This window comes from Rhinolophus ferrumequinum, chromosome 2 (assembly GCF_004115265.2).
Source record: "Rhinolophus ferrumequinum isolate MPI-CBG mRhiFer1 chromosome 2, mRhiFer1_v1.p, whole genome shotgun sequence".
NCBI lineage: Eukaryota > Metazoa > Chordata > Mammalia > Chiroptera > Rhinolophidae > Rhinolophus > Rhinolophus ferrumequinum.
Genome location: NC_046285.1, coordinates 108613931 through 108640993, shown reverse-complemented (window position 1 = coordinate 108640993; position 27063 = coordinate 108613931). Strand labels below are relative to the sequence as shown.

The following is a 27063-nucleotide window of genomic DNA, read 5'->3' as shown; positions in this document are numbered from 1 at the left end:
ACACAGTAGGTAAAACCCACCCTACTTGCTGACCAAACAACTATGTGTTTTATGAAACACTACTGAACACAACATCTGCCGCGTCAGTCACTGTCTTAAGTGCATTGCGTGTAATTCACTTGGTACTCAACAAAATCCTGCCTGGGAAATGTTGTGATTTCACCATTTTACAGAAGAGGCAACTGAGGCACAAGGCCAAATAGCTTGTCCAAGCTCACACTGCCAGTAGAGCTGGGGTTGGATCCTGGCAGTCTGCCCCCAGAGCCACAGACAATACAGCCCACACTGGGAAAAACCATGAAAGTCATTTGAAAAACAACTACAAATGATAAACCAAGCAAGATGGCAGGACACAAAATTGATACACAGGAATCTCTAGCTTTCACTTAGACATGCAGCAATCATGTAGAAGATATAATGGAAGAAAAGACCCCATTTATAACAGCAACAAAAAGGAAAAAACGCCTAGGAATAAAATTAACAAGAACCGTGTAAGATCTCCATGATGAAAAAATGCTAACATCATGGAAGGACACAAAAGCAGCACAGAAGACAAGTGAGAGACATGCCGTGTTCTTGGAAGTGGAAACAGCACATCAAGCTGTCAATTCTCCCAAATTCATAAATTTAATACAGTTCCCATGAAAATACCAACCGATTTTGTTTTGGAACAAGCAAGTTTATTCTACGTCCACATGGAACATAAACAGGAAAACTCCTTGGAAAAGCATGAGGACGGGTATCAGCTCTGAGTGACGCTGTAAAGCCTACCGGCAGACTCAGGGCACTCAGGAGGCTGGCAGCCGGTCCGGAGGAAGGTGGATTGGCCCATATAAGCGCTGGCACACCTGGGGGGCCATCAGCACACACGGGCACACAAGCCAAACAAGGCAGCACTGCACCTCAGGCTTGAGGAACACAAACAATATCCAGAGATGTGAGCTGTCGCGACTCCTCAATTCTAAGGGGTTTGCAGTGCGAGTGCAGGAGCGTTCTGCACGTACGGGAAGGGCCAAAGCTGCAGAGACCCTCAGGTCTGCCAAGCGCCCCTCTGCGGTATTCAGCAGAGTCCTGATCAGCGCATGTGTGTACGGAAAGGACTCAAGCATAGGTATGACTGTGAGGTTCGTACACTGTGTGAAGCAGTTTATCACTAGAAGTAGGTTGTGAAGTTTACAAACCCCACGTCAAAAATAACAAAAGTTATAGCTAACTGAAGATCTGCTGGAATCGTACAAACACTAGGTGAACCCAGAAGAAGTCAGAAAATGAAAAAAAAGGAAGCAGAGAGCACATGCAGAGAATGTGACCTGGTACGACCAGTATAGAAAACAGAAGTGTCTTAAGAGGTGACATACACCCCTATCGTACGCTCCAGCCATCTCACTCCCGGGTACCTGCCCACGAGGAACGGCGACGTCCACACGGACTCATGCATGAATGTTCACAGCAGCTGTGTGTGCACGCTCACGTGTGAGACGCGCTGACCACACCTCCTGGCTGTGGTGAGGGTGCCCCTGCCACCTCCTGCCGGATGTCACCTGGGGCACTCCCGACTCCTGCCAGGTGTCCTGTGTGGAACCCCCTTGGTGCTCCCCAAGTCTCCCCCCGTGACTGCTCCAGTCGCAGCCCTAAGACCTCACATCTCCATCGTGGGCTGGCACACCTCACCCTCCCCAGAGCCCACACCCAGAGCCTCTGGGCTGCCCGGACCTGCCTTCTCTCCCAGCCCAAACCTCACCTGTCAGGAATCCCGCTGGCTCTTCCTCCAGAGCCAGCCGGGCACAACCCCGCGCGTCACGCTGCTGCCTCGGCCCCGTTGCCTGCACTGGCTCCAGCGCCCGTCACCTGTTCTCAGCCCACCCTGCCCACCCACTTACTCCGGGACTTCTGATGCCCTCCCCTGCTCGGTCAGCTCACCCCGGCATCTATCGCTTTCAAGGCACTTACCCTGTCTGCTGGCCACCTGCTGCCCCCATGCCACACAGAGGAAGGCCTGTGTCCAGTGGGTGAGTGGACTTCACGGCCCTAAGCCACCAGGTACGCGGTGTGGCCAGGTGCTGCCATGGTGTGCACACCCCCCTCAACCAGGGGACTATGGGGATGGTGACGGGAGTGTGTCGGGCAGCCTGGGCACACAGGGCAGGTGGGCAGGAGCTCCTGCTGAGAGGCGGGCATGCTGGGCAGGCCATCGGGCCACTGGATGCCTGGCAGGCTCTGGGAGAGGCCGCCAGTCTCTGCTGGCCCCGCCTGGTCTCCTCTGCTGGGGCCTGTGTCCCCCTCAGGGCTTCAGTGTCCAGAAGGGGCAGTGGGCCCATTCAGAGTGAGCACAGGTGAGCCGAGCAGAGTTCGCAGAGGATGTGCTGTGAACACTGGGGGCACCATGCCTGCAGAGGCCGTGGGAGACGTGAGTTCCACAAATTAGAAACTGGCACTTTGGAGCCAGGGCAAAAATTGAGTTCTTATTATTGTCATTTTAAGTAGTTTTGCAAAAGTAAAACTAGAACGACTTGTGCAAGTCAAACATTAAAAAAGCACTAGGAAGAGGGAACAAAATCGGAATTTGTGTGGAGTCAGCTTCTTTGGACAGTGGGCCACTGCAGAGCCGGGTCTCCGGGGCTGTAAACACATGTGCACATGCGAGAAGGGGATGTGAGCGAGGGACACAGAGGAGCCAGAGCCAGCGCGGGCAGCCCACAACCTTTATTGACCTCTGATGTGGTGCACAGGTGCTTCCTGGCCAGTCTGCACCCTCCAGCCTCTCAGCGGGCCCGTCTCCCCATCCAGTGACACCTCTGTGAAGTCAGGGCCCTAGCACCCCACTTCACCTGTGTGTCAGGTCAGGACCCCGGCACCCTCCTTCTCCTTCCCTGGAACAAGGGGAAGGGTGCACCCTTACCCCAGCAAGGGACCTGCATGGACACATGGGCCAATACAAGCCAGGAGGAGAGGGGAAACAAAGTCAGCAGGTAGGCCGGTGAGAGACGGGCAGTCACAGTTCTAGATGGTGAGGAGAGGACGGCTTATAGGAAGAGCTGTCAAAATGTCAAACCAACTCTGAACAGTTACACTGACACTAAGGAACAACACTGGTAAAGTGGCACAGATGGGAACACCCACAGCATTGAAAAGAAGTGACACTGCATGGCCATGCAATGGACAGACGGGAGCGGTGGCAGGGCCAGGCCTGGAGCTCACGTACAGTGGAGGGTTTGCTTGGCTGCTGTGTGGACGTCTACGGCACAGACCACTGTTAGTAAAGAAAACCTCTATTTGGACTTGTGACGAAGGGCGGGCTGTCTGTACAGAGCGCGCGAGCTGGCCGGGCGCCAGGGTTCGCGGCGTGGAGGACGCTGGGCGGGATTAGAGCGCGCCCATCCCAGTGACCTCGGATGTCAGCCTGGAAGAGACAAAGGCACAGGGGACAGGTCAGTGCTCTCACCAAAGGGACTCGACACGAAATGTGTTGCTCTGTGGCAGCCTCATGGCACTGGCACGCGTGCGTCTCCCTCTCTGTTGGGATAAGTCGTCCCAGGTCGGGGCTCAGTGGCCTTGAGCTGGAGACCAAAGCCCAGCAAAGGGAGGATGACCCAGCAGGGACCAAACCCACGGGGTCTTCCTTCCTTGCCCACAGGGGCCCACATGCCTGCCACCGTACCAGGGACATGACGACAATCCCTGGGTGGGGGGCTGCCTTTCTGCCCACCTGGGCCCCCCTCCAGCCCCCTCAGCATTCTGGGCTATGGAGGAGGGCCTGGCCCTGTGAAGGGGAGGCAGGACTTCTTCCGGCCCTCCGGTGAGGTCCCGCCTCCCTGGCTGTGGTCACACTGTGTTCTCCACCGAGCCCTGGGCTCCTCACCATGTCCTGGGGGGGCCGCAGGAACCCCCCTCCCGCAGCACGTAACCAGGGACCCTCGCAAGGTTCCCTGACGTACTGCTCTGCAGTGTCTGGGTGCTGGGTATGTACAACCACAGGACGTGTGAGAGCAGAATAATCTAGTAACATCTCTGAAACCATAGAACCCTGTCCGCTACATTTCAATTAGCCCGGGTGGCTGACCCCAGGCCCGGATGGCTGGCCACCACCTCCATGGAAGCGCTGCGGGCCCCTCACTGAGATCCTTCAGGGTGACGGGTCTACGGGCAAGGCCCTGCGTGTGTGCAGACCTGCACACTGCCCAGCACCCCCAGGCCCACGACGAGGCAGTCTCAGCGGCGTCCTGAGCAGCACCCACCTCGCGTTGATCAGATACTGGGCAAGGCTGATGTTGGCTGGGCTTCCTGTGATAGTAACCTGACGCTCCGACGACCCTTCCGTGGCATTGGCAATTTTGATCTGAGCCCCAGACATCTGTCGAATTTCATTGATTTTGGTCCCCTGACGTCCAATTATACAGCCTATTAGCTAGAAAAAAGGAGAAGGAATTTCTTAGAGAAGAGCCCCTGGCAGCCTCAAGTGGAGTATGCAGAGCCCTGGGGAAAATCTGTGGGGACGGCCCAGCCTGTGGGGACGGCCCACGCTTCCAGAAGGAGGAAACGCTGCCCACCCCAGGAGGGAGGCGGAAAGCACGTGCCCGTCTTTCTGCAGGAGGGATGGGAGCTGTGGGCACCTGGGCCCTGCCTGGTACCCCATTGCGAGTGGTCCTGACAAATTATGAGACCGGAGAGTCATGTGGCTGCGTCACCTATCCAGTGGCCTTTGGGGGCTTGGGAGGCCTGATGCCAGCACCAGGGCAGAGGCCGTGTTGGCGCCCAGCCCTGCCCGGGACTGGCTCCTCCGGCAGGAGGCACGCTGGGCTGCCCTTTCCCCGGCCTCTCAGGGTCCCAGCCCTCAGACATCCAGCCCAGGGATGAGATCTCCTCACCTTCCGTGCCTCCACCGGACATGTAAAGAAAGGCTACAGAGGTACTCTCAAATAACGCAGCCCTCCCGACCAGAGAGCCAAGCCAAACCCCACCTACCCCACCACACCTTCTGGAGTCGCCTGTGTGAGCCCTTAGGGTCCCTGTCCCAGCAGAAGGCCCAGGGGATTCCGGGATTAGGAGCAGGGAAAGGAGCCCGAGCATGGTGTCGTCACAGTCACAGTGACGTGAGCGAGGCAAGCTGCGTAACAGGCAGTGAGGGCACAGCCAGAGCTGGGCCTGGGTCCCTGTGAACAGGAGGGCAGGCTGGCTGTGCTGTGAAACTGTGTGTCATTTAGGTCACCACATTCGTCCTGAGTTCCTTCCTGTGGTGACGTGTGGCTGCTGGCACAATTTCCCTGTGTCTGATCTAACTTGACCAAGAGACAGAGATGAACGAGACGATAGGCAAGTGTCCCAACAGACATGGTTCTACGTCCTTCTCTCCAGGGTGGCAGGAGGCCCTGGGGTCACAGACGCCGCCCACTGCAGGAGAGCCTTCTGCCAGGAAGAGTGCAGGGGTGCGCTCCGGCAGGTCCAAGAAGGCGCCCCTCTTCCGAGAAGCGCCCCCAGCAGGAGGTTGGCAGCCGTGTGCTGGGAGGGGCCCCAGGAAATAGACAAGCCAACTCTCCAAATAAGCTTATCCTCTTGCTTTTTAGGTTCATTTCAGTTTTAAAACCAAGGCCAGATCAAGGCCGGATGTCAGGTGCTGGAGAAATTGGGGTTTAGGAAAAGTCTTCTAAGGTGGCAGCCCACAGCAGCGCGGCGGCTTGCACGTACCACATGGGCGAGAACACGCGGCAGGATGCCAGGGGCTGCTGCTCAGGGCCCAGCAGGGAGGGCGTGTGGGAGCCCTTGAGAGCAGAAACCCTCTCCCTCTGAGGACGCAGGGCCACATGACCCCATGCCGGTCGCAGCCCGGCCTGCCAGACCCGGCGGTCTCTCCTGGAGGGCCCTCCCATTCAAGTGCCCCACTACCCAGCTTCTTCCACGCAGGGCGGCCACCCCCAGGCCACAGTCTATGCTCCCTGTGCTTCGTTCACTGAAGGGAAGACAAGGTGCTAACTGCCGGCCTGGTGTGAGGGGCAGAGCAGCGAAGGTTCCTGAAGCAGGAAAGGCACGTGCCCCACACGGCGGCCTGTCCGTACTGCTCGGGGAGCTGCCCCTGCAGGATGCATGGCCCACCCCCACCCCCGTGTCTCGGTTTGGGATCCGAGTCAACGTTTTCAGGATGATCAAGAATTCGGGATGGTGGGGGGACTGGGTGTGGAGGGAGCTCGTAAGGCCACCCCTCAGCTGAGCGGAGACTATGAGCGCCAGATACAGGAGTCCAGACATCCTGTGAAGTCCCCACACCCTGCAGACACCCAGGGAGCCTGGCCACCCGCTCTTCCAGGGCCGACCATGGGCCAGGGCAGTGCCTTCCGCGGGCTCAGGGGGACCTGACCCCAGCCAGCTCCCCCATCTGAATTCCGAATGAGCCCTGAAGCCCCACTGGCTCCTTTTCTGTCTGGCACCTCAGGGTCTTCTGTGCATTAAGCCATTTAACGTGGGAAGGGAAGGGGAGGTCACACACGGTGGGGTCAGGGTTGGGGGATACTCACATCATTGGGAATGGTGAGCTCGTGAGTGCTGGCCGGGGGGCTGGCGTCCAGACCTGGGCACAGCAAGGGGACATGGTTAGGCTGGTAGAAGGCTGCTCACATCGCACCCCAGTGCCCAGCCCACACAGGCAAGGCAGGGCTGGGGCCTGGCCTGAGGGGCAGGGTCAGCGCAGCTGGAGGCCCAGGGTCCTGTGAGCTCTTAGCCCAACTGCAGTGCACCTGCTGAGTCCCCGCCGCTCTCAAAACAAAGAAAAGAAACTCCAGCGGAATGAGGGTTCACTTTTCCGTTCTGGGCACACCATGACCTCGCTCCATGCCACACTCCAGGTGCTACAATCTCTCTTGAGGCCCTGCAGACACCCGGAAGCTGTCCTAAGTGACTCTCGGGGTGCAGCTGTCCTGGGGATTCCATGGGGCTCGGGCCACACGGTTCCCTCCGATCCTGGGTCCCACCTCCCTCGGCTCTTGGTCTGCTCTGCTCTTCCCTCTCCCCGACCCAACAGCCTCCTCTGCTGACCGCCGGGCCCCACGGCAGTGTCCGCTGCCTCTTGTCGCTTCTGGCCCTGTGCTGCGCAAGGCCACCACACCGCGTGCGGTTCTTCTGCTGTGGGGCCGCACTGCCTGACAGGTACGCTGCACATCTGCATGGTGTCCTGTGCTGGAGAGGACTGCACAGGCCCCAATCTTTCTCTTCACAAATCTCAGCTCAGGAACCGCCCCACGTCAAAGGCTACTTCTCAGGATTCAGGACAAGATCTACTTTTGCTTTGCAAACAGTGACAACAGAACGCATAAGTGGACTGGTGGGGGAATCACTGGGGACAAAGGCCCAAGGCAGACAGGCTCCCTGTACACAGCACTGTCATCGCCTTCTCGGGAGGCATCTCAAACCCAGAGCCCACAGCTGAGATCCTGCCCCTCCCGCTCCCAGGCCCCACATGGTCTCAGCACCTCGGATCCTGCAGCGCAGCCCAGACCCTGAGCCCCAGCTCCTCCCATTCTCTCCACCCACAGCCAACTATGCAGACCGGGCTCATGTACCTTCAGAATATTCCAGAACCTGAGCCCCCTCTCCACTCCATGCTGGTCCCTGCCTCTAACCTTGCCCCTCAGTCTAATCTCCATGTGGCCCAGAGACGTCTTGACAAAACGCAGATCACGTGCCTTGGAGACTCAAAAGCCGCTCGTGGCTCCCACTGCCTCCCTGTGCCCTCAGCCTCCCGCCAGCACTCCGACCAGACCCCAGGCAGGGGCAGGCTCACCTCCTGCCCTCCCACAGCCCCCACCCCTCTAGCTGCTCCTTCCTCTACAGCACTTGTGCCCCCGCAGCCAGACACACCGTGCCATGGTGTCGCTGCCCTGAGTGAGCCCGTGAGGGCGGGGCTGTCCTGGGGCACATCCAGCCACACGGGGAGTCAGCGGGCAGCTGCCATATGAACCAGTCATCCCAAATTGTCTGCTGTCTTTCTTCTGTATAGGTAGCCTAGAGTCTCTGCTCTTTACCTTTTAATAAAGGTGTTTTTAATACAATGATTTGGTTGTACAACCACCTATACACAGTTCACAGTGACACTTAAAACGTCATTTAAGGAATTTCCTCAGTCCTGTCTGAGCTCCGCACAGGAGGACCCTAACAAGCTGGCCCGAGTCACACCCACCCTACGTGGTGTAATCTGAAGGAGAGAAGCTAAGTGGAACTAGGAACATGAAGGCACGTCATTTAAAACTCACCTTCCTGTGTCAGAGCCCTAAGCCCAGTGGCGAATGTCTGTCTGGGTGATGACACCCCACACTCTGGGACACACAATGCTCCCGACACCACCCGAACCTGGATCGGCAGCAACAAGACCACTGTCCTCCAGGGTCCTGTCAAACCACTACCGCCTGTCCTCACGGCCCAGCTAGACCTGCTGCGGTTGTGGGACGTGTGCGTGTGTCTGTGTGTGTGCATGCGCATGCGTGTGCAAGAACTCAGGTCCCACGGGGCCTTGGGGTGGTAGGTTGTCATGGGGAGTTAAGTCCCACGTCTGAGGCCTGCAGGCCATGGGGGAGGGGCTGTGCAAGCAGGTGGGGCAGGTGGGGGTGTGGCCTGGGCCCCAGGGGTCCCCAAGTCATGTCCAGGAACCCGTTACTGGGTAACCACACGAATCGCACTACAGACTGCAGGGAGCTGTACAAACAGACACCTGTATATCACCAAGTATAATCCCTGTAAGGGTGGGTGTCCACGTTCACACTGCAAACTTCTATCAACGTCCTCCTCTAATTTCCATTCATTATTCTGCAGTAATTCATTAAAGGCCTCCGAGCCACAGAGCCCATCGCCAGTGCACAGGGCGTCAGAGCTGGTGCCTCGGCCTCCACGCCCGCCAGCCCCCGGTGAGCAAGTCCTCAGGCTTCCTCCAGCCTCAGCCGCTGCGGCCCAGGGCCTACCACGGGGTGACAGCCAACACCACTGGGAATGCTCCTCCCCGCGTGTCCCTTTACTGGACACCCCTTGCTCTGCTCTGACGGGAGAACGAAGGGGCCGCTCTCAGGGGGAACCGGTGGCTTCACCGCTCCACGCCTGGGTGACGGATCCCCACATCTCTGCCAGCCTGCCGTGTCCCGGCGCCTTTTTAATGCAAGTCAGAAGGGTGCCCAGAGTGGCTCTTCCCGTGAGGATGTGCTCCTGTCGCCTAGGAAACACATCCTGGGATGGCCCCCATCAAGGGAAATGCCGCACTGTGGGTCTCCCCACGCTGCACCCCAGCGCAAATCAATGACAACAGAGACGGTGGCTGTGCCACGTTCAGGGACTTTGGATGAGGGGCAGCGTGCTCTGATCTCCGTCCCACTGGAGCCCATGACCCACCATGCTCCCAGCAGTGACCGAGGCAGCATCTGGGACCACGGCGCAGATCTGGTGCTGGCCCGTGGGCTCTGTTCCCTCACTGAGGCACGGCCGCCCCCCTCCCACCAGTCGTGCGGGAGCCCAGGTCTGACTCTTCCCTGAGAGCGCTTTGTTTTACCTGAGGGCTGGCCCATCAGATTTTGAGCTTCTTCGGAGGAGTGTAAAGGCAGCTTTTCTCCTGGAGAGCAAAGAAGAAACAGATTTAATGTTTTGCCCTCAAGGAGATAAGCAAGGTCACTTCAACTAGGGAAGCTCAAAATCTGACTGACGGCGGCAGACCAGTGTCTGGCGGGCTCACCGGCCACAGCTGCCAAGGCGGTACTGCCATCAGAAGGAACCCACTGGCCAGACACAGCCGCGCTCAGACCCACCAGTCTGGTGCCAAGTGGGGAGTTGATGGCTGCTACACCCTGGGCTGGGGGCTGGCACTCCTGGGGCGGGCACCGGCCTCCTGCAGGGCAGCCCCGTCCGCTTGCCTGAGCTCTCTCTCCTGGAGAGAAGAGGGCTGGCCGGCGGATGCCTCCAGCAGGAAGGGCCCCCAGGACACGTGTGAGCAGGGAAAACAGGCACGCAGCTTTGAGGGGCAGATGTCCCTCCACAAGATGGCCAGTGGGGAGGCAACTACCCACCTCGGGGACAGACAGGCCACCCGCCCGCGTGTTAACTAAGGCTGTACCTGCTCTGCTTACTGCCCTGAATAAAGACAGTTCAGAAAGAGAAAAGTCCCCAGGTGAGAAGAGAGGGGGCGAGAAGGGAGCTGGGTACGTACCGGGGAAAGCGGGGGTGGTCTGTCCGAGGGGAGGAAAGGGGGGTTGCTGCATGGCCAACTGGTGGAGCTTGGTCAACTGCTGGGGCAGGAGGGACACGAGAGCTAAGAAGGTTATTGTCATTGAGTACAAGTCACACCAAATTAAAACGGCAGTAACACAACTTTGTACACACAGAGTAAAGGGGCCACGCGGGCACATGGCAGACGCGGCAGACTCAAGGACTTGGCCTGGACAACCAATGGCGTGTTGGCGGGCGCAGTGCTGCTCTCCCCGGCTCCCGGGCCTGCGCAGCCAGGCTTCCCCGGTCACAGGCGCCTGGGCGTGGGCAGCTGTGCAGAGGCTGCCGGGCGCCGGGGAGACACAGAACAGGCCTGGCTGGGCTTCTAAGAGTGTCTGTCACGCGGTCACTCAGAGCTCGCGTGCACCTGTGGGGAACCCCTGCAATGCTCTTCTGCAAAGCTCGCCTGCCCGGCCCTGCCTCACACGTCGCCTCTTGTCACCACCAGGATTCCAGAAAGCAGTGCTGGAAGGGTCTATGGAGGGTGTGTGTCAGAATGCCGACCGTGTCTTCTTGTCCCCCACACCCAGCCACTAGACTTTGGGGTGCCTTTAACAAACAGTTGGTTATTTTATCTGAGTCTCATTGCTTAGAGAAAAACTAAACGTAACAGAAAGGTAAGAGTGGTGACAGTTGGCCACATCCGGGGCCAAAGGCGGCTGGTCACATGCTCAGGACCCTTTGGTGACGCCGAGCTGGACGTCCTCAGGCCTGGCTCCCCACAGGGTCCCAGCCTCCAGGTGCCGCAGGGGATGGGACAGCACATTCCAGAAAATGTCCTCAACTCCCAACCTCCCAGCAGGAAGCTGGCCCGAACGCTCCCAGTGTGGCAGTGTGGCTCGAGAGCCCCTGGGGACCCTTCAGCAGGCGAGGATGGGGGCCTCGGCAGAGCCCCTGGAGGCTGGCAAGTATGGCACTCGGAATGAAGCTGGCATCCCCAGGGGATGCGAGGATCTGACCCGCCACCCACGTACCCCACCACGCAGGACCTGGGCTCCTGCGGCTCCACGAAAGTCTCGGGGAGGCAGTGGCTGTGCACTTGGATTTCCGACGTCCTGGCGTCTCCACAGACAAGCCCTCGATGATGGATGAGCGGCTTGCTGCCGGCCTCCTGGGAGCCAGGCACACTCTCCTAACAAGTTAGCGGGCACCCATATAAATACCAAGTGCCCCTGTCCAGGGCATTGAGGATCACCTCTGCCCCAGATGGCCCTGTCCTTGTCCTCCAGCCCTGTGGGGGCAGCCTCTGGGGACAGGGGTTTGGGGTGCGCTGGACAGTCAGCTTGGCCTCCTCCTGCTTCCACGGGTTGGGAGTTTGGTGTGAGAAGGCGTGAGGACCCCAGCTGCAGCCCAAAGCAGAGCCATGACCAGTCTGGGGCGCCATGGTCACAACCTGGAGGAGCCGCCTTCTCTGTGCGAGTGGCTGGCCGGGGAGCTGGGTCTGTGTTCTCAGGCTGGTCAGCATCAGAGCTGTGAGTGCCTCTTTCCCCCCTGAAAACTGAGAGCAGCTGAAAAGCAGCCCTCCCCGCCCAGGCGTCTCCCGTCTCTCGGGGTGGCCTCCTGGCCTGCAGCACTCAGGTGGGGGTGGCCTCCTGGCCTGCAGCACTCAGGTGGGCCTGCTCGGGGACAGCTGGCCTCAACCCAGGCTCCACAAGGCCACTCCAGGCACAGCCACTGTGCCTGGGGTCCTGAATCTGTCCTGGGCTCAGATTCAGATCTGAGTCCCCTGGGGGTAGGGGTGGAGAGTGGCGTGGGGGGGAGGGGTGCTGGTCAAGACCACGGGGGCTGGGCTGACAGCCACCTGCTGCCCCTTGACCTAACCTGACTGAGCACAGTGTGACGTGAGCAAATAGGCAACGAAGTCCCTGACCAAGGTGTCAGCAGAGCGTGCCTGGGAGACAACTGACACGGGACAAGCAGTGAGACTTGGCTACACGGCCTGTGCCTTCCGGGGGAAGATGGGTGCTGTGAGGCGGCCGAGGGACGCTGCAGGAAAGAGGGCTGGGCGGCCTAGCAAAGGACACAGGCGCCTTGGAGAACGACACTGAGAACCCAAAGGGGTGCTGCGGCGTGAGGGTGAGGCACACCAGCCCATCCGAGGCCTCCTGGGGATTGAGCTGCAAACTTGACCCTGCAAACCCCGCCTACCATGTGGTGGGCCTGGGGCTGGGCAGCCACAAGCCCTGTGCATGGCAGGTCATTTGGAGTCATGGGCAACTGGGGGGCTGTGCTCTGGACCCACCCACACGGGAGAGGGACTGGGTCTAAGGTAGTGAGGTCCCAGGGTTCGGAGGAAACCACTTCTGGAGATAAACACAAACTGAAGCTAGAGAGCGACGGCCAGCCAGCCTAGTCGAGGACGGGCACGCAGCATGCACGGACCAGCCACGGGGTTTCCACGCAGACAGGGTGCTCGCAGGGGAGCGCAGCCTTTGCGTGGCCAGCGCCTGGGGGCTCTGCCCTCCCCAGGGAGGCCTGGTGCAGTGAGGCCGGCAGGCCTAAGGAGTCCTGACTGGCCGCTCTCTGCTCCCGGTCCCTGATTTCACCTTGTCACCTGCACATGCGTCTGATGCCCAGCTGGCACGCACCCCATGGGGGCAGACCCTGCATCCCCAAGAATGCACAGCTGTGCACTGGTCAGGTCAGCACGGGAGAGGGGAGCTCTGGAGGCAGGAGAACCCGCCTGAGTGGGCTCCAACCCTGACAGCTCTGTGGGGACAGGCCTGGCTGGTTTCTGTGGGCTGCCAGCTCCCATCTGCACAGTGGGGGAATCCGTGCGCACAAATCGAGGCTGTGTCGGGCTGTCCACGTTAGTTGGGTGAATAGTCATGGAAACTGCCAGGGGCTTTCCCACCCCACCGTGCACAGGATGCGACCTAAGAGGCCCCTGGACCTCTCACCACCTCCCTCACAGTTCAACAGATGAGGCACCTGGGGTGGAGGCAGCTGACACGGGGAAGTCAGCAAGTCCCCCTGCAATGCACTGGCTGCTTTCTACGAAGCAATGGCCACACCAGCAAACAAACCCCCATCCCCACTCACCCACGAATGCAGGGAAGTGCAGGACCTGCACCGTAGTGCCTGGGTAAACACCCGTCCAGGAAGGGGCGGATGGCCGGGTGTCATCTCCTGTCTTGCCTCTGCCCTTAGTCAAGCATGTCACCTCTTTGGGACTCAATTTCTACATTTTTTGAAGGAGGAAAAGACAAGTACTAAGGGGAATTCCCGCTTTTTGAGGTATTTCTGCCATCAAAAAAATCAGACTTCCAGTGCTCACCAGTGCCTACAAATCAGGAGGATGGGAGGCAGAAAAGAGGATAGGGCAGGGGGGTATGACCAGCGGAGGTATCCTATTACATGTTTCTCTGTAACCTGCCTTTTCCACTCAACATTGTGTTGGAATACAAGAACAGAGACTAATGCTAAACATAGACAATTACTGAAACTGTAAGTACCCGTAAGTAAATAGCTCAATGAGTTGTCACAAAATGAACACGCCATGCAGCTACCTCTCCAAGGCGTGAACAGACCACTATGGCAGTCTGACACTCAATCGTGTCTCCTTTCTGGGAAATGCTTGTTTGTGTCTTTGACATTTTTCTATTGGGTTGATTTTTGCCGAGCTATAAGAACTTCTCATGTATTTCAGTTACATCTGCTGAAAAGATCTGTCCCCCACTCTCCTAATGGTGTCTTCAGAGAAACAATTTTAAAATTCTAATGTAGTCAACATTAATTAGTATGTTATTTCTGCCCACGTCCTGTTAAGAAGGCCATCCCTGAGCTGTGTACAGAGACATCGTATTGTGACTTCTAAGAGTGCTGAGTGCATCTGTGGTGTTGGAGTACTCGACTCATAAGGAGTGGTTTTGTTTATGCTGTAAAGATCCATCTCCCCATGTGGATGGCCATCGTCCCGGCGTCTCTCTCATAGACCAGGCTTCCTCACCCACATGGGTCAGAGCCCGGTCTCTCTGCTCAGACCCACTGGTCCATGGTCTCTCCTTGCAGCCAAACCAGTGTCTCGGCTCACACAGCCTTCCACTGGCCTTCTCCTCGTGAGGACAGACCCCATCACACACCCTCTTCATAAATACACTGATGGTTCTTGGCCATTGCTCTTCCATGTAAAAATTAAAACAGCCTGTCAGGATTTTGACTGCAATTGTATTGCATCTGTACTTCAATTTGGGAAGAATTATTGAAGATACTTTGTGTTCCTATCCACAAACATGGAATGTCTCTCCATATGTTTTGGTGTTTTCATCTCCAACTTTCAATAAAGACATGTTTCTTAAAAGTCATCTTCCAGTTATTCATTTCAGCTTAACTGCTGTGTGGTAAAAGTACGGCCTATACGATTCCAGTTTTCTTTTTTTTTTTTTTTAAGATTTTTTTTTATTGGGGAAGGGGAACAGGACTTTATTGGGGAACAGTGTGTACTTCCAGGACTTTTTTTTTTTTTTTTTTCCAAGTCAAGCTGTTGTCCTTTCAGTCTTAGTTGGGGAGGGCGCAGCTCAGCTCCAGGTCCAGTTGCCGTTGCTCGTTGCTCATTGCTCATTGCTCATTGCAGGGGGTGCAGCCCACCATCCCTTGCGGTAGTCAAACCGGCAACCTTGTGGTTGAGAGGATGCACTCCAACCAACTGAGCCATCCGGGAGCTCAGCAGCAGCTCAGCTCAAGGTGCCCTGTTCAATCTTAGTTGCAGAGTGCGCTGCCCATCATCCCTTGCGGGACTCGAGGAATTGAACTGGCAACCTTGTGGTTGAGAGCCCACTGGCCCATGTGAGAATCGAACCGGCAGCCTTTGGAGTTAGGAGCATGGAGCCACCAGACCGGCCCCGATTCCAGTTTTCTGAGACAGAGAGTCTTGGTTATGCTGTAGAATGTGATCAAGTTGTGTAAATGTCTTCATGAATTCTACAGCTGGATTGGGTATAGTGTTCAATATATGTCCATCTCATCAGCCTCACTGATTGTACTGTTAATATCTCCTTCATTCTTGTCTACTTGACTTTTATTGACAGAGAGGTAGAATGTTAAGGTGCCACTATGATGACTATCAAATTCTCTTTATGGTTTGTCAATGTTTTTCTTTATATATATTTGAAGCTATGTTTTAGGTGCATATAAATTTTTAATTGTTGTATCTTCTAGGGAACTAAACCTTTTAACAGTGTGTAATGATGAAATAAAAAAATTTGCCTTACAGTCTTGTTTTTACCCCCACTGATATTAATATTTGTAAATTGGGTTTCTTTTGGTTAGAATTTTCCTAGAATAGCTTTTTCTATTCTTTCAATTTATTTGGGTGGTTATTCTTTAGGTGTGTGTCTTGAAAACAAAACAAAAACCAAAACACACAAATTTTTTTTTTTTTAAACTGGAAAATCTCTTCTACTTTGATCACAATTACCCAAGATGCAGATTAATGTCTGTCGTTTTATTTTTCACTTCAAATTATCTTGCTTTTCTCGTTTTCTTTTTCCTTCCTTTTTTTGTAATGGTTAATAATTCCCCCCTTCACCCACCTTCCCCTCTGTACCTCTATAGGATTTATACAAGGTGTGATCAAACAATATGGTGAATGTTTAAGTTAAAAAAAAAATTATTACAGTGGAAGACACATTGCCATTAATCCCCCTCAAAACACACCCCCTCGCTTTGAACACACTTATCCCATCGTTCTTGCCACTTTCTGAAGCAGTTCTGGAAATCTTCTTTCGTGAGTGTCTTTAGTTGTGCTGCTGTGGCTGCCTCGATGTCCTGAATCATTTTGACTTTAGGGAAGAGCCAGAAGTCGCATGGTGCCAGATCCGGTGAATGAGGTGGATGAGGACACACCATAATGTGCTTATTTGACAGAAATTGCCATATGCCAGAAGTGATGTGTGACACTGAGTGTTGTCATGATGGAGGATGATTTATGGCACACTTTCCTACACACCTTCTCTCGACAGTAACTCACACCCAACTGACTGCACTGAACAAGTTGAAACTTGTCACACAGTTACTAAGATTCAACCCACCGCTTTCCGTATTGAAGACCCTGCCTTTCAGTTCAACGGCACTCGGCAGCAGCATTCATTGTATGTTGTGATCACAACAGAAAGGCAATGTGTCACACCTCGCTTCTGGTACGGCAATTTCTGTCAAATAAAAATACTACGATGTGTCCTCATCCACCTTATTCACCGAATCTGGTACCATGCAACTTCTGGCTCTTCCCCAAAGTCAAAATGACCATAAAAGGTAAACGTTTTGAATCGATTCAGGACATCGAGGCAGCCACGACAGCACAACTAAAAACACTCACAAAAGAGGACTTCCAGAACTGCTCCAGAAAGTGACAAGAACGCTGGCAAGAAAGTGTGTTCGAAGCAAGGGGGAGTATTCTGAGGGGCATTAATGGCAATGTGCCTTTTACTGTAATAAATTTTTTTATTTAAACATTCACCGTATTTTATGATCATGCCTCGTATAATTAACTCTTTTCTATTAGTAGTCACTTTGAAATTTAAACATGTGCATTTAAAGCCTAAATTCAACATCTTTATCTACTTCGTGATGATACAATGACCTACAGAATGTTTGAATTCCCCTCAGCCCATCTGAATCTTATGTAGGCTATTTTTGTCCATTTAGTTCTGGTATGTTAATCCAACAAATTAGGCAGAATTGGCATTGATTTTGTGGACAAAGTTCGTTATCATTTACCCAAATGCTTGCATTTTAGGGTAGTTGAAATCAATATTTTCTTTACAGTTTGTGCTTGTGTTAATGAAAGAAATGGTAATTGGCTTTGCTCCCATTCCTTCCTGCCTTTCCAGCCTTTCTTCTGGGATCATTTCCCTTCTCCAGAAGAGCACCCGTGAGAAGCCTGATGGTCACAGCTGTTTGTCTGACTATGTCTATATTTAGGCCTTTGGAAGGCCCCTTTTCAGGTGGAATCTGAGGTTGACAATTACTTTTATTGTGCCATCTTCTGGCTCCCACTGCTGCTGGTGACAAGTCAACTCATTCGCTCACTCTTGTTCTTTGTAATATTCTTTTGGTCTGACTACTTTGAACATTTATTTTTGGTCTTTGGTGGTGTGTGATTTTGCTTTGATTTCTCCAAGGCGGACTTTTTATTTATCTTGTTCGGAATTTTTTGGGATTTCTGAATGTGAGAATCGGTTTCTTTTATTAACTTTGAAAAATTCTTGGTGCTTATCTCTTACAATCTTCCTCATTCCGTTCTGTTCTCTCTTCCTGGGGCTCCAGCTGGGATGTGTTCTTCCTTCACAATCCTTGGCATCAGCTTCTCAGATTCCCATGCGCAAACAGGTCCCCCAGGTCTTGTGAAAACGCCGATTCTGACTGTGAAGGGATTGGCTGGCAGGAACGGCCTAACCCGAAGCCCCACCACTGAACGGTTCCGCAGGAGAGGGTGCTGATCTATTTGTCTAATCCCAGGGAAAGGGGACAGAGAAAGGAAGAGTTAATTGAGCCAAGGTGGCACTTGACCCGGACCTCACTTTTAGGGCAATGACTGCAGCAGCCCTGATCTGGCAGCAGATGGGGCCATGGGCACCTCCCTCACTCAGAGCTGCTCAATCTGGAAGAATGGAGCCAGACGTGTGGCCATCAGTCGGTGGCTATGGAGCACAGTGCTGGCTTGTCTTTCCATGCGGTCCCTGTGAAACGTGATGAGCAGCCTCTGCGCCACGTCCCACCAACACGAATGAAGCGGCTCCCCTTGTGTTCACAGAGCGCTGCACAGCCCGGCAGCCCCACAAGGATGTCACCGTATGGCCTTCACGGACTTCTCTGCTTCTGTTGTGACTCGTGTTTCTGCAGTTCCCACTGCAGACTCTTCACAGGAGATTCCTGGCAGACACTGGCGCCCATCTGACTGCTAGTTTCTTAACTTCCTCTACCAAATGCAGTGGCATGGGGAGTGAGCCTGCGCCCTTATTCACTGGCTCCTCAGCTCTGGGCAAGGGACCTCTTGACGTTTCCAACGCCTGGCGTGACAACCAGACGATGGTGCCGGCAGCGACCTCACATGCTAGTGCAGGGCACTTCCTGGTGTGACAACTGGACGACGGTGCCGGCAGTGACCTCACATGCTAGTGCAGGGCTCAGGGAGGTTAAGCAAGGATGGCCAGTCCTTTGTCAGCTCACACAAGTCCTGCTGCTGTCACCTCACACGTCAGCACCACCTCTAAATCAGGGGGTATTAAGTGGAAGTCACGTGGAAACTGGAAATAAAGATCACACACGAGGGGACGCTTGACATGGACTAATTTCTTCCAGAAGAAAACAAGTACTTACTGGTGTAATCATACTACTAGGGTTTCCAGGAGGGAATTCCTGCCCGCTCTCAGAAATCTTTTTCGCTTTCCTATTCCTGAATCCGAGATATAAACTGTTTTCTGTTCTCCATGATGAATCGTTTCCACAAAGTGACGGCCGATACTGTCAACAACCTGGGTTCAAGGAGCTGATTTTCCTGATTTCCGACCAACTTTTCTCGGGATTCGGGAACGGAAAAGCGAAAAAATTCCTGAGAATGGGCAGGAATTCCCGCCTGGAAACCCTACACACTACCCTAATTAGTGGCAGAAATGTCAGTGAGAGAGAGACTGGGTGGTTCCTGCACTGTGTCCAGGCTTGGCAGCTGTCCGCCTCTGCCCCCACGACCAGAGGCCCCCCTTTCTCTTGTCTGAGACTCTGCCTGACCCCTTGGGGAGGACCTGCGGAAGGGGACAGACAGCCACCCCAGCACTCTAGCGATAAGTAGTCCCCACGCCTCTCTGGAATGTGCAGAGCGGTAAGCTTCCAGAGGAGTCGATAAAACAATGCAGGTGGCATGCAAGAACCTGCAGGGAAACTGGTGGGTGTGAGCGATGATTCTTAAGGACAAACCAAAGCATTCTTTAAAGTTGGGCACAGAAACGTATGTGTAATTTAGTTCTAATAAAGAAACACTCAGATCTAAGAAGTGTATTTTCTCCTAGTCTGTGTCTGATTCAGGTAAGGTCTGGTTTGCTGAAAGACGAGCGTGGCTGCGTACCACGTGTCAGAACTGTGGCTACACTATGCACAGTATAAACTAGTGTTTCCTGTAGTTATTTTATTTGGGTTCCCAGGAATGAAACTTTAAAACTTACTACTGAATTTGAGGCTTGGATAAAAATTGCCTTCCTGGCCATCATCAGCTCTGTCCCCAAAAGGTCACTTTTTTTTTTATTTTGAACGGGTTATCTAAGTACTTTCAAATCGGTGTGTCTGCAGGAGGAGCACTTCTGAGCGCTCCCCCTGGCCAGCCGGGTCATGACAGCTGCCCCTCCCCCATGCTGGCCCAGAGAGCAGACCATCCGCACAGAAAGCACTTCACAGTAAACAGCCACGTACTTCAGATCTCTACCAAGCACAACGAACGAGGCACTTATGGAAAGTTATGTGAGTTTAAGCTATCTGGAAAAGAGCCTGCTAAAGTACCCACTCTTAAGACAAATTGAGAGAATCACACGAAGAGATTAAAACCACCGACTGATATTCAAAATCCACCTTCCCAGCCAATCCCAATTCGACGTCCTCACACAGGTGCATGGGCTCACAGCTGGGGACAGTGCCAGCTCAGAGGCGCCCGGGGGCCGCAGCCCTTCCTCACTGGTGGGCCTGCGGGTCTGGTCATGGACCTATAGCTGCTCTGGGGCAACTCGCTGATGCTTAAGGGCCAGGCCGCTGCCGAGTTCTTCAGCTTCGAAAAGGTTGAAGAACCAGGCTTGTGAACCCGCTTCTGCCTACACGCGTTTCTGAAGGCACAGGCCGCCCTGTCCCGGAGAGAGTGAAGGCTGTGTCACCCCAGAAACACGGTCTGTTGGCCCCAGGCTGATCTCCCGTCCCCACCCCTCTGGGCATCCCGTTAAGAAGCCATGGAAGCTGCCCAGCGCGGTGCCGCCACCCCAGCCCCACCTGCGTTCACCCTGCCCAGCGTTCCTGAATGTGGGGACGTGGGACAGGCATTGCCCGTGTGGGCTCCCAAATGTGCCCAAGCTATGGGGCCACCCCACCTGCTCTTGGGGTCTCATAACCCCACTGCTCTCATTTTCACAGACAACGCCATCGACCTGGGAGTACGAGACACCAGCATTTTCCCAGAGCTGCTGTGGCTCTTTTGAGAAGGCAGAATGCGTTCACCCCCACCTCCCAGAAATCTGATTAAAATAAATTCATAGAAGGGTGACGAGCATCCCCAGTAACAGAATGGGGTGTGGGGGCAATTGCCAGCAGGGCTGGTGTCACATTGTCCGCCAGGGAGAGGCCAAAGTGACAGTGGGCAGCTGTAGCAGTGGGCTTGGGTGGGTGCGGGGGACTGCAGTGAGCTGGGGACAGAACTGGGCGCCACCCCATCAACCGCCTGCCGCAGGCCAGTTGTGCCCCCCCCACCCCCCCACCCCCATCAGCTTCTACTTAACACGTGGAGCCCTAACGGCGTGTTCTGGGCAGGAAGGATGGCTTCCCAGTAGGGACAGGCAGGTGTGTGCCCAGGGCATGATGGGAGGAAGAGCTTCTCTTTACCACGTCCTCTATCATCCGATTCCCATGTGTGTTGCTTAATGAGGATTTTTTTCAAAAAGAAAAACCATCAGTATTTCTGTTCTGCAGAGCGAGTGGGCTGACCTCTGCATTTCTGACACACACACTGTTTAACACGAGTTAACCTCTGGGCCTCCTTGTCCCGCCTTTGGATCCTACTCAGACGACCCTCCCTTCAGCTGCCCACTTCAAAGCACAGGATCTGCAGAAGACGCCCAAGCATCTCGGGCCTAGTGGCACCTCCCTGAGGGGGAATGGTGTCTCTCGGCTCTCAGCTGGGAAAAGCTTTCTCAGCAGAGGATGCAAAGCTGGTTTAGAAGCACGAGGCTTCCTGACATAGTTGCAGGTTGGCCCCAGATGTGGAAAGCAGCACCACGCCCACTGGCCTCTTCTCTTTCTGCTTCCTCCCTTCCCACCCCCCTGCCCCCCATTTTCCCATGCCCAGCCAGCACAGCCTCTGCACTCGTGGCCCCGAGCCCCAAGGAGAGAGCCCTGTATTCATGTCGCTGTCCTGTATCTATCTCGGCCCCGAGAGCTGCATGTTGTCCCCTTGACCCCAGGTCCCGCAGTGCCCTGGGGACATCCCCATCCACCAAAACCGCCGTTCTGTTCTCACGCAGCACAGGAGAGGTCCCAGCAGTGCCCTGGGAGCCTTGTGGCTGTCACTAACTCTAGAATGAAAACCAAGGCTTGTCCGCTTGGCTTTCACAGACGTGTGAACCGTGTTTCTACTTGGGCTCTGAAAGGGGCGAGTGAGCCTCAGGGACATGCAAAGTCCCTTTCTGATCCCTTAGACCTGCTTGTCAGCACATCTCCTCACTCAGGTGCATGGAAGCCTCTGTGCTATTCTTGCCCATGGGGTGGGGCAGGCGCCGGGGACAGGGCTGTCCCACGGTCACAGCCCGAGGCCCCGTGTGTGGAGGAAAGCCCCACTGCTCCAACAGTCGGAACAATTTGACATCAGGCCAAGTCCTCCATGTGAGTAGAATTAGTGCTAAGAGATTAAAGGTTATTCAAGGTCATATGGATACGACAGAGGTCAGAAACATTGAGAGGACGGTATTAATATTATTGCATAATATTAATATTTTAGCAGTTCACAGCAGCATGCAGATAGTAAACGGTGACGAGAGGGGAGGGGACAAAGTGAAAACTCACATCTGGGTGTGGGATGGCGTACTGTCCCTGGATCGTGTAGGCCTAGAGAGAGAGAGAGTGTCAGCTCGCGAAGGGGGGCCTCCCTCCTGGGTGGGGCTCTGATGTGAGCAGGCCCAAGCCCTCTGCTTACAGCTGCCCCCTCCCACGGTGCAGCCCCACTGCCCAGTCGTGCAGGAAACGGGAGTCCTCCCAGGGCACCTGGCATCCAACCTCGCCAGCGCCCCTCACTGGGCTGGCCAGAGCTACCACCAGACTGATGAGCTGGGGAGCTGCACCTTACTTCCTCCCTGGGCTGCGGGAAGCTGGGACTGGCCAACTCAGCGGGGAGGGAGGGAAAGGACTCACCCCAAATGCTTCCGACTCCCACTCCCCTAGTTTCTTAAAAGAAATTACCTATGAATGATCTGACCCCTGTTAGAAAATCACTAAGTATTAACCTTTTGAAAATTTAATCAACCAAATTTAATCATCCATTTCACTTTTAGGAAATATTTACTCCAAGAAAACCAAACAAAAAAGAAACCTTTAAAAGGTGACCCCCAAACCAATTTTGCAAAAGACAATTAAATAACAAATGCACCCAAATCAGTCACAGGATCGACCAGTCCGTCACCCAGCCTCTGACACCAGGCTGGCTGTTCTGACTTGGGGGGCAGCACGCTCACAGCACAGCTCCCAGAGGGGCCAGATGGCTGCTGAGGCCTCATTTTGGTTTCACAGTTTCACTGGCCCCCGAGACAGTGACTGGGACCAGTCACAGCGAGTGTGGGCCCTGCCGCCTCTCCCACCCACACTACCCAAACCCCACTGACAGGCAGAGGCCCCGCCCACCCCGACCTGCTTCAACAGCCCATCAGCTAAGATGCTTCCAGAAACTTATGGCCAACAAACAACCCACACGGAGTCAAGGAAGAGTCAAGACCACAGACTTGCCATCAGCCTCAGTGAGGTGGTAAGCGCACCCCAACCCCAGGCCTGCGACATGTGCAGGGGCACGGCTTCCACACCCGGCCGTGTGGGGTCCTCCTAAGTCACATCCTAAGTGGACAGCTGACGCCCACCCGAGCCCACACGCGGGGGTCCCTGTGCACTGAGAGGGAAACTTCAGGCCAGTCCACGAATCACTCCTATGGCCCTCAAACCAAGAGTGGTTTCCACAGTCCTGCCAACCACAGGGCTTGAGTCTGCTGTTTTCATCATAAACAACCAGCCACTGGCCAGGGACCATGGGAGGAGGGGTCCCAGTCTGCGTGAAGCCCGCCCACTGGCATCTCACAAGGAAGGAAAGGGAATCTTATCAGATGTGGCAGGTGTCCCGGTGACAAGGCACTGTTTCACGGGGCCCACAGAGGCTGCATCCAGACCTCGCCTTCAGCTTTTGTGAAGGTGCCACTGGGCCACGCTCCAATGTGTCATCAAAGGTGACAGGCTCTGGACACATGCTGCCCACCCTGAACCAGACAGGTCCGTGATGGGTCGGACCCGCAGCCTGCGTTTGAGTGGACGGCATGTGCGTCCTGGAGCTCTTGGCCCGACACCTCAGGTTGCTGACTCATCTCTCACTCACTGGGCGGCTGTGGTCCTCAGCTGTCTGAGCGTCCCTCTGGGCTGGGAGGCAGGCTGGCAGGCAGACAGAGGGTGTCGGGAGCAAACCTGTACCATCTGAGCCCCCTGAGAAGCAGGTAGCCCGCACCCACGGCTGAGCTGTGCCCAGGGCCAAGACCTCCAGGGGCATGTGCCGCCAGCACAGGCAGACCACCTACAGGGACAGTATCGTCACCGAGGAAAGTCAGGGTGAGCCTCCGGCCACACGTCCCTGCAGGGAGGCTTTGCAACATGTCCTGTGGGGTGTTGGAGGGCGCACTGCTGCGCCAGGTCCCATCCACACCCTCGTCCTGAGTCTGCACTGTGCCCTCTGCCCGGCTCCCCACAGGAACTGTGATTCTCCTGGGACTCGCCCCCCTCACAGACGACCAAGACCAGCCATTGGCTGGAAAAGACTGTCCCAAGGGCACAGGCACCCGGTGAAGATGCTGACAGCCTGGTGACAGCCTCGGGATGTCGTCAGGTGCCCATGATGATGGTGACTGAGCGGTGGGCCAACTGCCCTGCTTTCCAGGGTAGGAGCTGATGGCGGGGCGCTGACCACGCAGCGTCGGGGCCCCCATCTATGGTAATATTAACGTACCTCCCTTTGGAACAAAGCCCCACACTTCACTGCACGGTGTCATGTGTTTGTCCCCCCTCAGCGTGGAGAGCACACAGGTTAAGTAACCTGCTAACTAACCACAACTGTGGGAGAGGAAACGGGGCTCTCAGCAGCGTCGGGCATGGCCGCGGGTCCTCTGGTCCCGGCCTCAGCCTTGCTTTCCAACCTGTCACATGGGGATGTGTCCATGTCCTGGGGCTACTGTACGGACGTGAATACAAAAGTCAGGGCTGTCGGGAGACTTTAGCGTGCGTTGGGCTGGTGGGAGAGATGCCCTAAGTGTGGAACCCCTGGGGCCGCAGCGTCAGACAGGGAAGCCGGGGGACCATGCAGGCCACACAGAGACACTGCGTCCCGCAAATGCTACTGAAGATGTGGGACCACAGTGCCCCATCCTTCACCTAATGTGTAAGCTACGGCTAAGATCAGGTAAGAGTCCTTTCCGTAGTATAGAAACACATGGACAAATGTGTTATTTGCCCCTTTTCTTTCTTTTTAGTGATAAAATGAAACGCCGTGGCCATTCTCCCGACCTGGGTCCCCTGTGGCAAGTCTGTCTTAACTCTCCCTTGAACAAGACACACATCACTGCCGACTGGACGCAGAGCTCCTCCAGGCACCACTGGCTGGGTGCGTGCAGAGTCCATCTGTCTGGCTCCATGACCCTGGGGTGGCGGGGCAGGCCAGGCTCCTGTGGGATGCTCTGGGCCAGGTACCTCATGGCAGGAGGTGGCACTTGTGAGGAAATGGGGCACAGCTTCTCCACTCAGCTCTCTCTAGGCCCTACTAAGTGAACTTCTGGCCTCAGACTAAATTTCTCTGTGGCCGCTAGCCTCTCAGGACCCTTCCTGGTAGGAGAGAAAAGAGGGTAGTGGCTCCAGCCAAAACGACAGGAGTGGCGAGTGGACGTCCCGGCCTGCCGTGAGCGGAAAGGCTGTCTACTGGTTGGGACTCACCCAAGGGACGCTAGGAGCGTGTGCTTCTGGAAAATGGGACCCTAGCTCTTCCAGTCCTGGTTGCTTCAATCAGGAGCCCGAACCGGCACCTGGGATACTCCGGGCCCTGCTACCTGAGCTCCTTAAAAACCCTGGAGAACTAGATTTGGGCAGGCGTGGCCCAGGCAGCCCTGGGTGAGCACGGAACCAGGTCCTCCCGTGCCAGGTCAAGGGGAACACTTGCTGGGACGCAGGGCGTCCACCTGGGCCCTTTCTGACACCACCCAGCCCGGCCTCTCTCAGCAGCCCATGCTCCCCTCCTCCCCCTGGCAGTGGGCTGAGAGAGCTCTGCACCCAGTGTGCAAGGGCGGGAGACGTGCACATGAGAAGGGAGAAAACCTGAGTGCACTAACGGGCAGCGGCGGGGGCTGCAGTAAAAGGCTGAGGTTGGCAGTGGAGGCCGCGAGCGGGTCGGCTCTTACCTGACCACCTGCAAAAATGACAGGGGTGGAGGCGGGCTTTGGGCGGTAGGGAATGGTGGCACCTTTCGGTGGGGACTAGGAAAAGGGACAGGAGAGGGAGAGAGAACGTTAGACAGCCTCGCAGCGTGACAGTAGTGAGGGGGGGCAGCCTCTTCCTGAGCCCGCCCCCTACTGCATCCCCGCCCCCCCAGCCCCTCAGGCCAGCAGTGCTGGGGGGACACCCCAGGGCGGAGGGCCACCTGCCGAGAACCACGTCTCAGCACCCCCGTTCCCTCTAGGGGCCGCCTCCCTCCTCCTTGTAACCACTGCCTCAGATGGCCCCGCGTGGGCGTCAGTCACACAGCAGGATGGTGCCAGGACGGGTGACAGGGGAGCACATGACCCCACACGCTGCACGACGGACAGACTGTGGCACTGTCACTGTACACACATCAGCCCGCGGTGACTTCGAGTCCAAATGAGATATTCCCGTCACGGTGAGGTTTACTATAATTTCCTTTCAATATTCTGTGTCCAGAAGTGTGAATTCTTATCTTTCGGTGGATACTGTCCCATTCTAGGTTCTGATAAAGTCAGCCTGACCCCTTGGTCAGAGAGGCTCTCCTTGTCCCCGGGGTGGATGGTTTTCCCTTGTTGCAGAGGCCACAGGCCAGGCCCAGCGACTGAGTTGGGAGCCCCCGAGTCAGTGAGTCGGGGGCCAGGGCAGCTGTCCCTGCTGGGTATTGTGGAGGCCACAGCCCATTCAAGCCCAGCACCCACCCCAGCCGGTCGGGCGTGACCTCAAGACACACAGAGCCAGATGGGGACAGCAGTGGGCAGCAGCTTCAATTCTGCAGCCCAGGTCACACTGCACGACCTTGAACAGACTATGCAACCTTGGCCGTGCTATCTGACCTTGGTCTCTGTGACCCTGGCTGTGCTGTATGACCCTGGCTGGGCTGTGTGACCCTGGCTGTGCTGTGTGACCTTGCTGTAAAGCAGAAAGGCTGCTGAGAAGGCCTGTGATCTGATCCTGGCTGACGTCTGGGGTTGTGTTTCTGTGGTTATGATTGAGTGCCTCCAGAAACGTCTCTGTGCAAACTGGGGTTCACTGTGATCTCAGACCCGACTCGGAGCTCACCGAGGAAAAATCGTGACTGATCCAAGAGTGAACGAGTGACCATTTGCACTGTGTAAAGCAGAGAACTCAGTCTGGCTGCAGCCCTGTCCCTGAGCCGGGCAGCATGCTCCTCATCCCGTCACCTCACTCCATGGTGCCCTCGGACCCCACCGATGGCAGCGTCTGCCATCCTGGCACCGTGAGCTCTGCCGGCCTGTCCTGCCGCTTCTGGCTTGTGACTCCCGGCTTCCTGACAGAGACCAGGCTGTCTGAGCACAGGCGCCATCCGCGCTCCTCCCGGGCAGGCCACGGCCAGGCCTGGCTCTCCACAGGGCCGCCCGGCTCGCCGGCACCGAGGTTCAG

General features: G+C 55.7%; 1 protein-coding gene across 16 annotated transcripts in view; it reads right to left on the bottom strand.

Annotated features, from left to right (window-relative positions):
• Window positions 1–2688: 2688 nt before the first annotated feature.
• The window catches only part of PCBP3 (poly(rC) binding protein 3), a 182919-nt gene continuing 158544 nt past the window's right edge, over window positions 2689–27063 (bottom strand). For 7 of the 16 annotated variants that reach the window (XM_033126345.1, XM_033126327.1, XM_033126401.1 and 4 more), the window contains 7 exons: window positions 25533–25676; window positions 21976–22017; window positions 10169–10247; window positions 9518–9577; window positions 6507–6559; window positions 4236–4405; window positions 2689–3400 (listed from right to left, as the gene is read on the bottom strand). In XM_033126345.1, the coding sequence (XP_032982236.1) occupies window positions 3364–3400; window positions 4236–4405; window positions 6507–6559; window positions 9518–9577; window positions 10169–10247; window positions 21976–22017; window positions 25533–25676 (585 nt within the window). In that variant the 3' untranslated portion in view covers window positions 2689–3363. The remainder of the gene's footprint in view (window positions 3401–4235; window positions 4406–6506; window positions 6560–9517; window positions 9578–10168; window positions 10248–21975; window positions 22018–25532; window positions 25677–27063) is intronic. The other 9 variants (XM_033126360.1, XM_033126382.1, XM_033126391.1 and 6 more) reach the window with 9 other exon arrangements.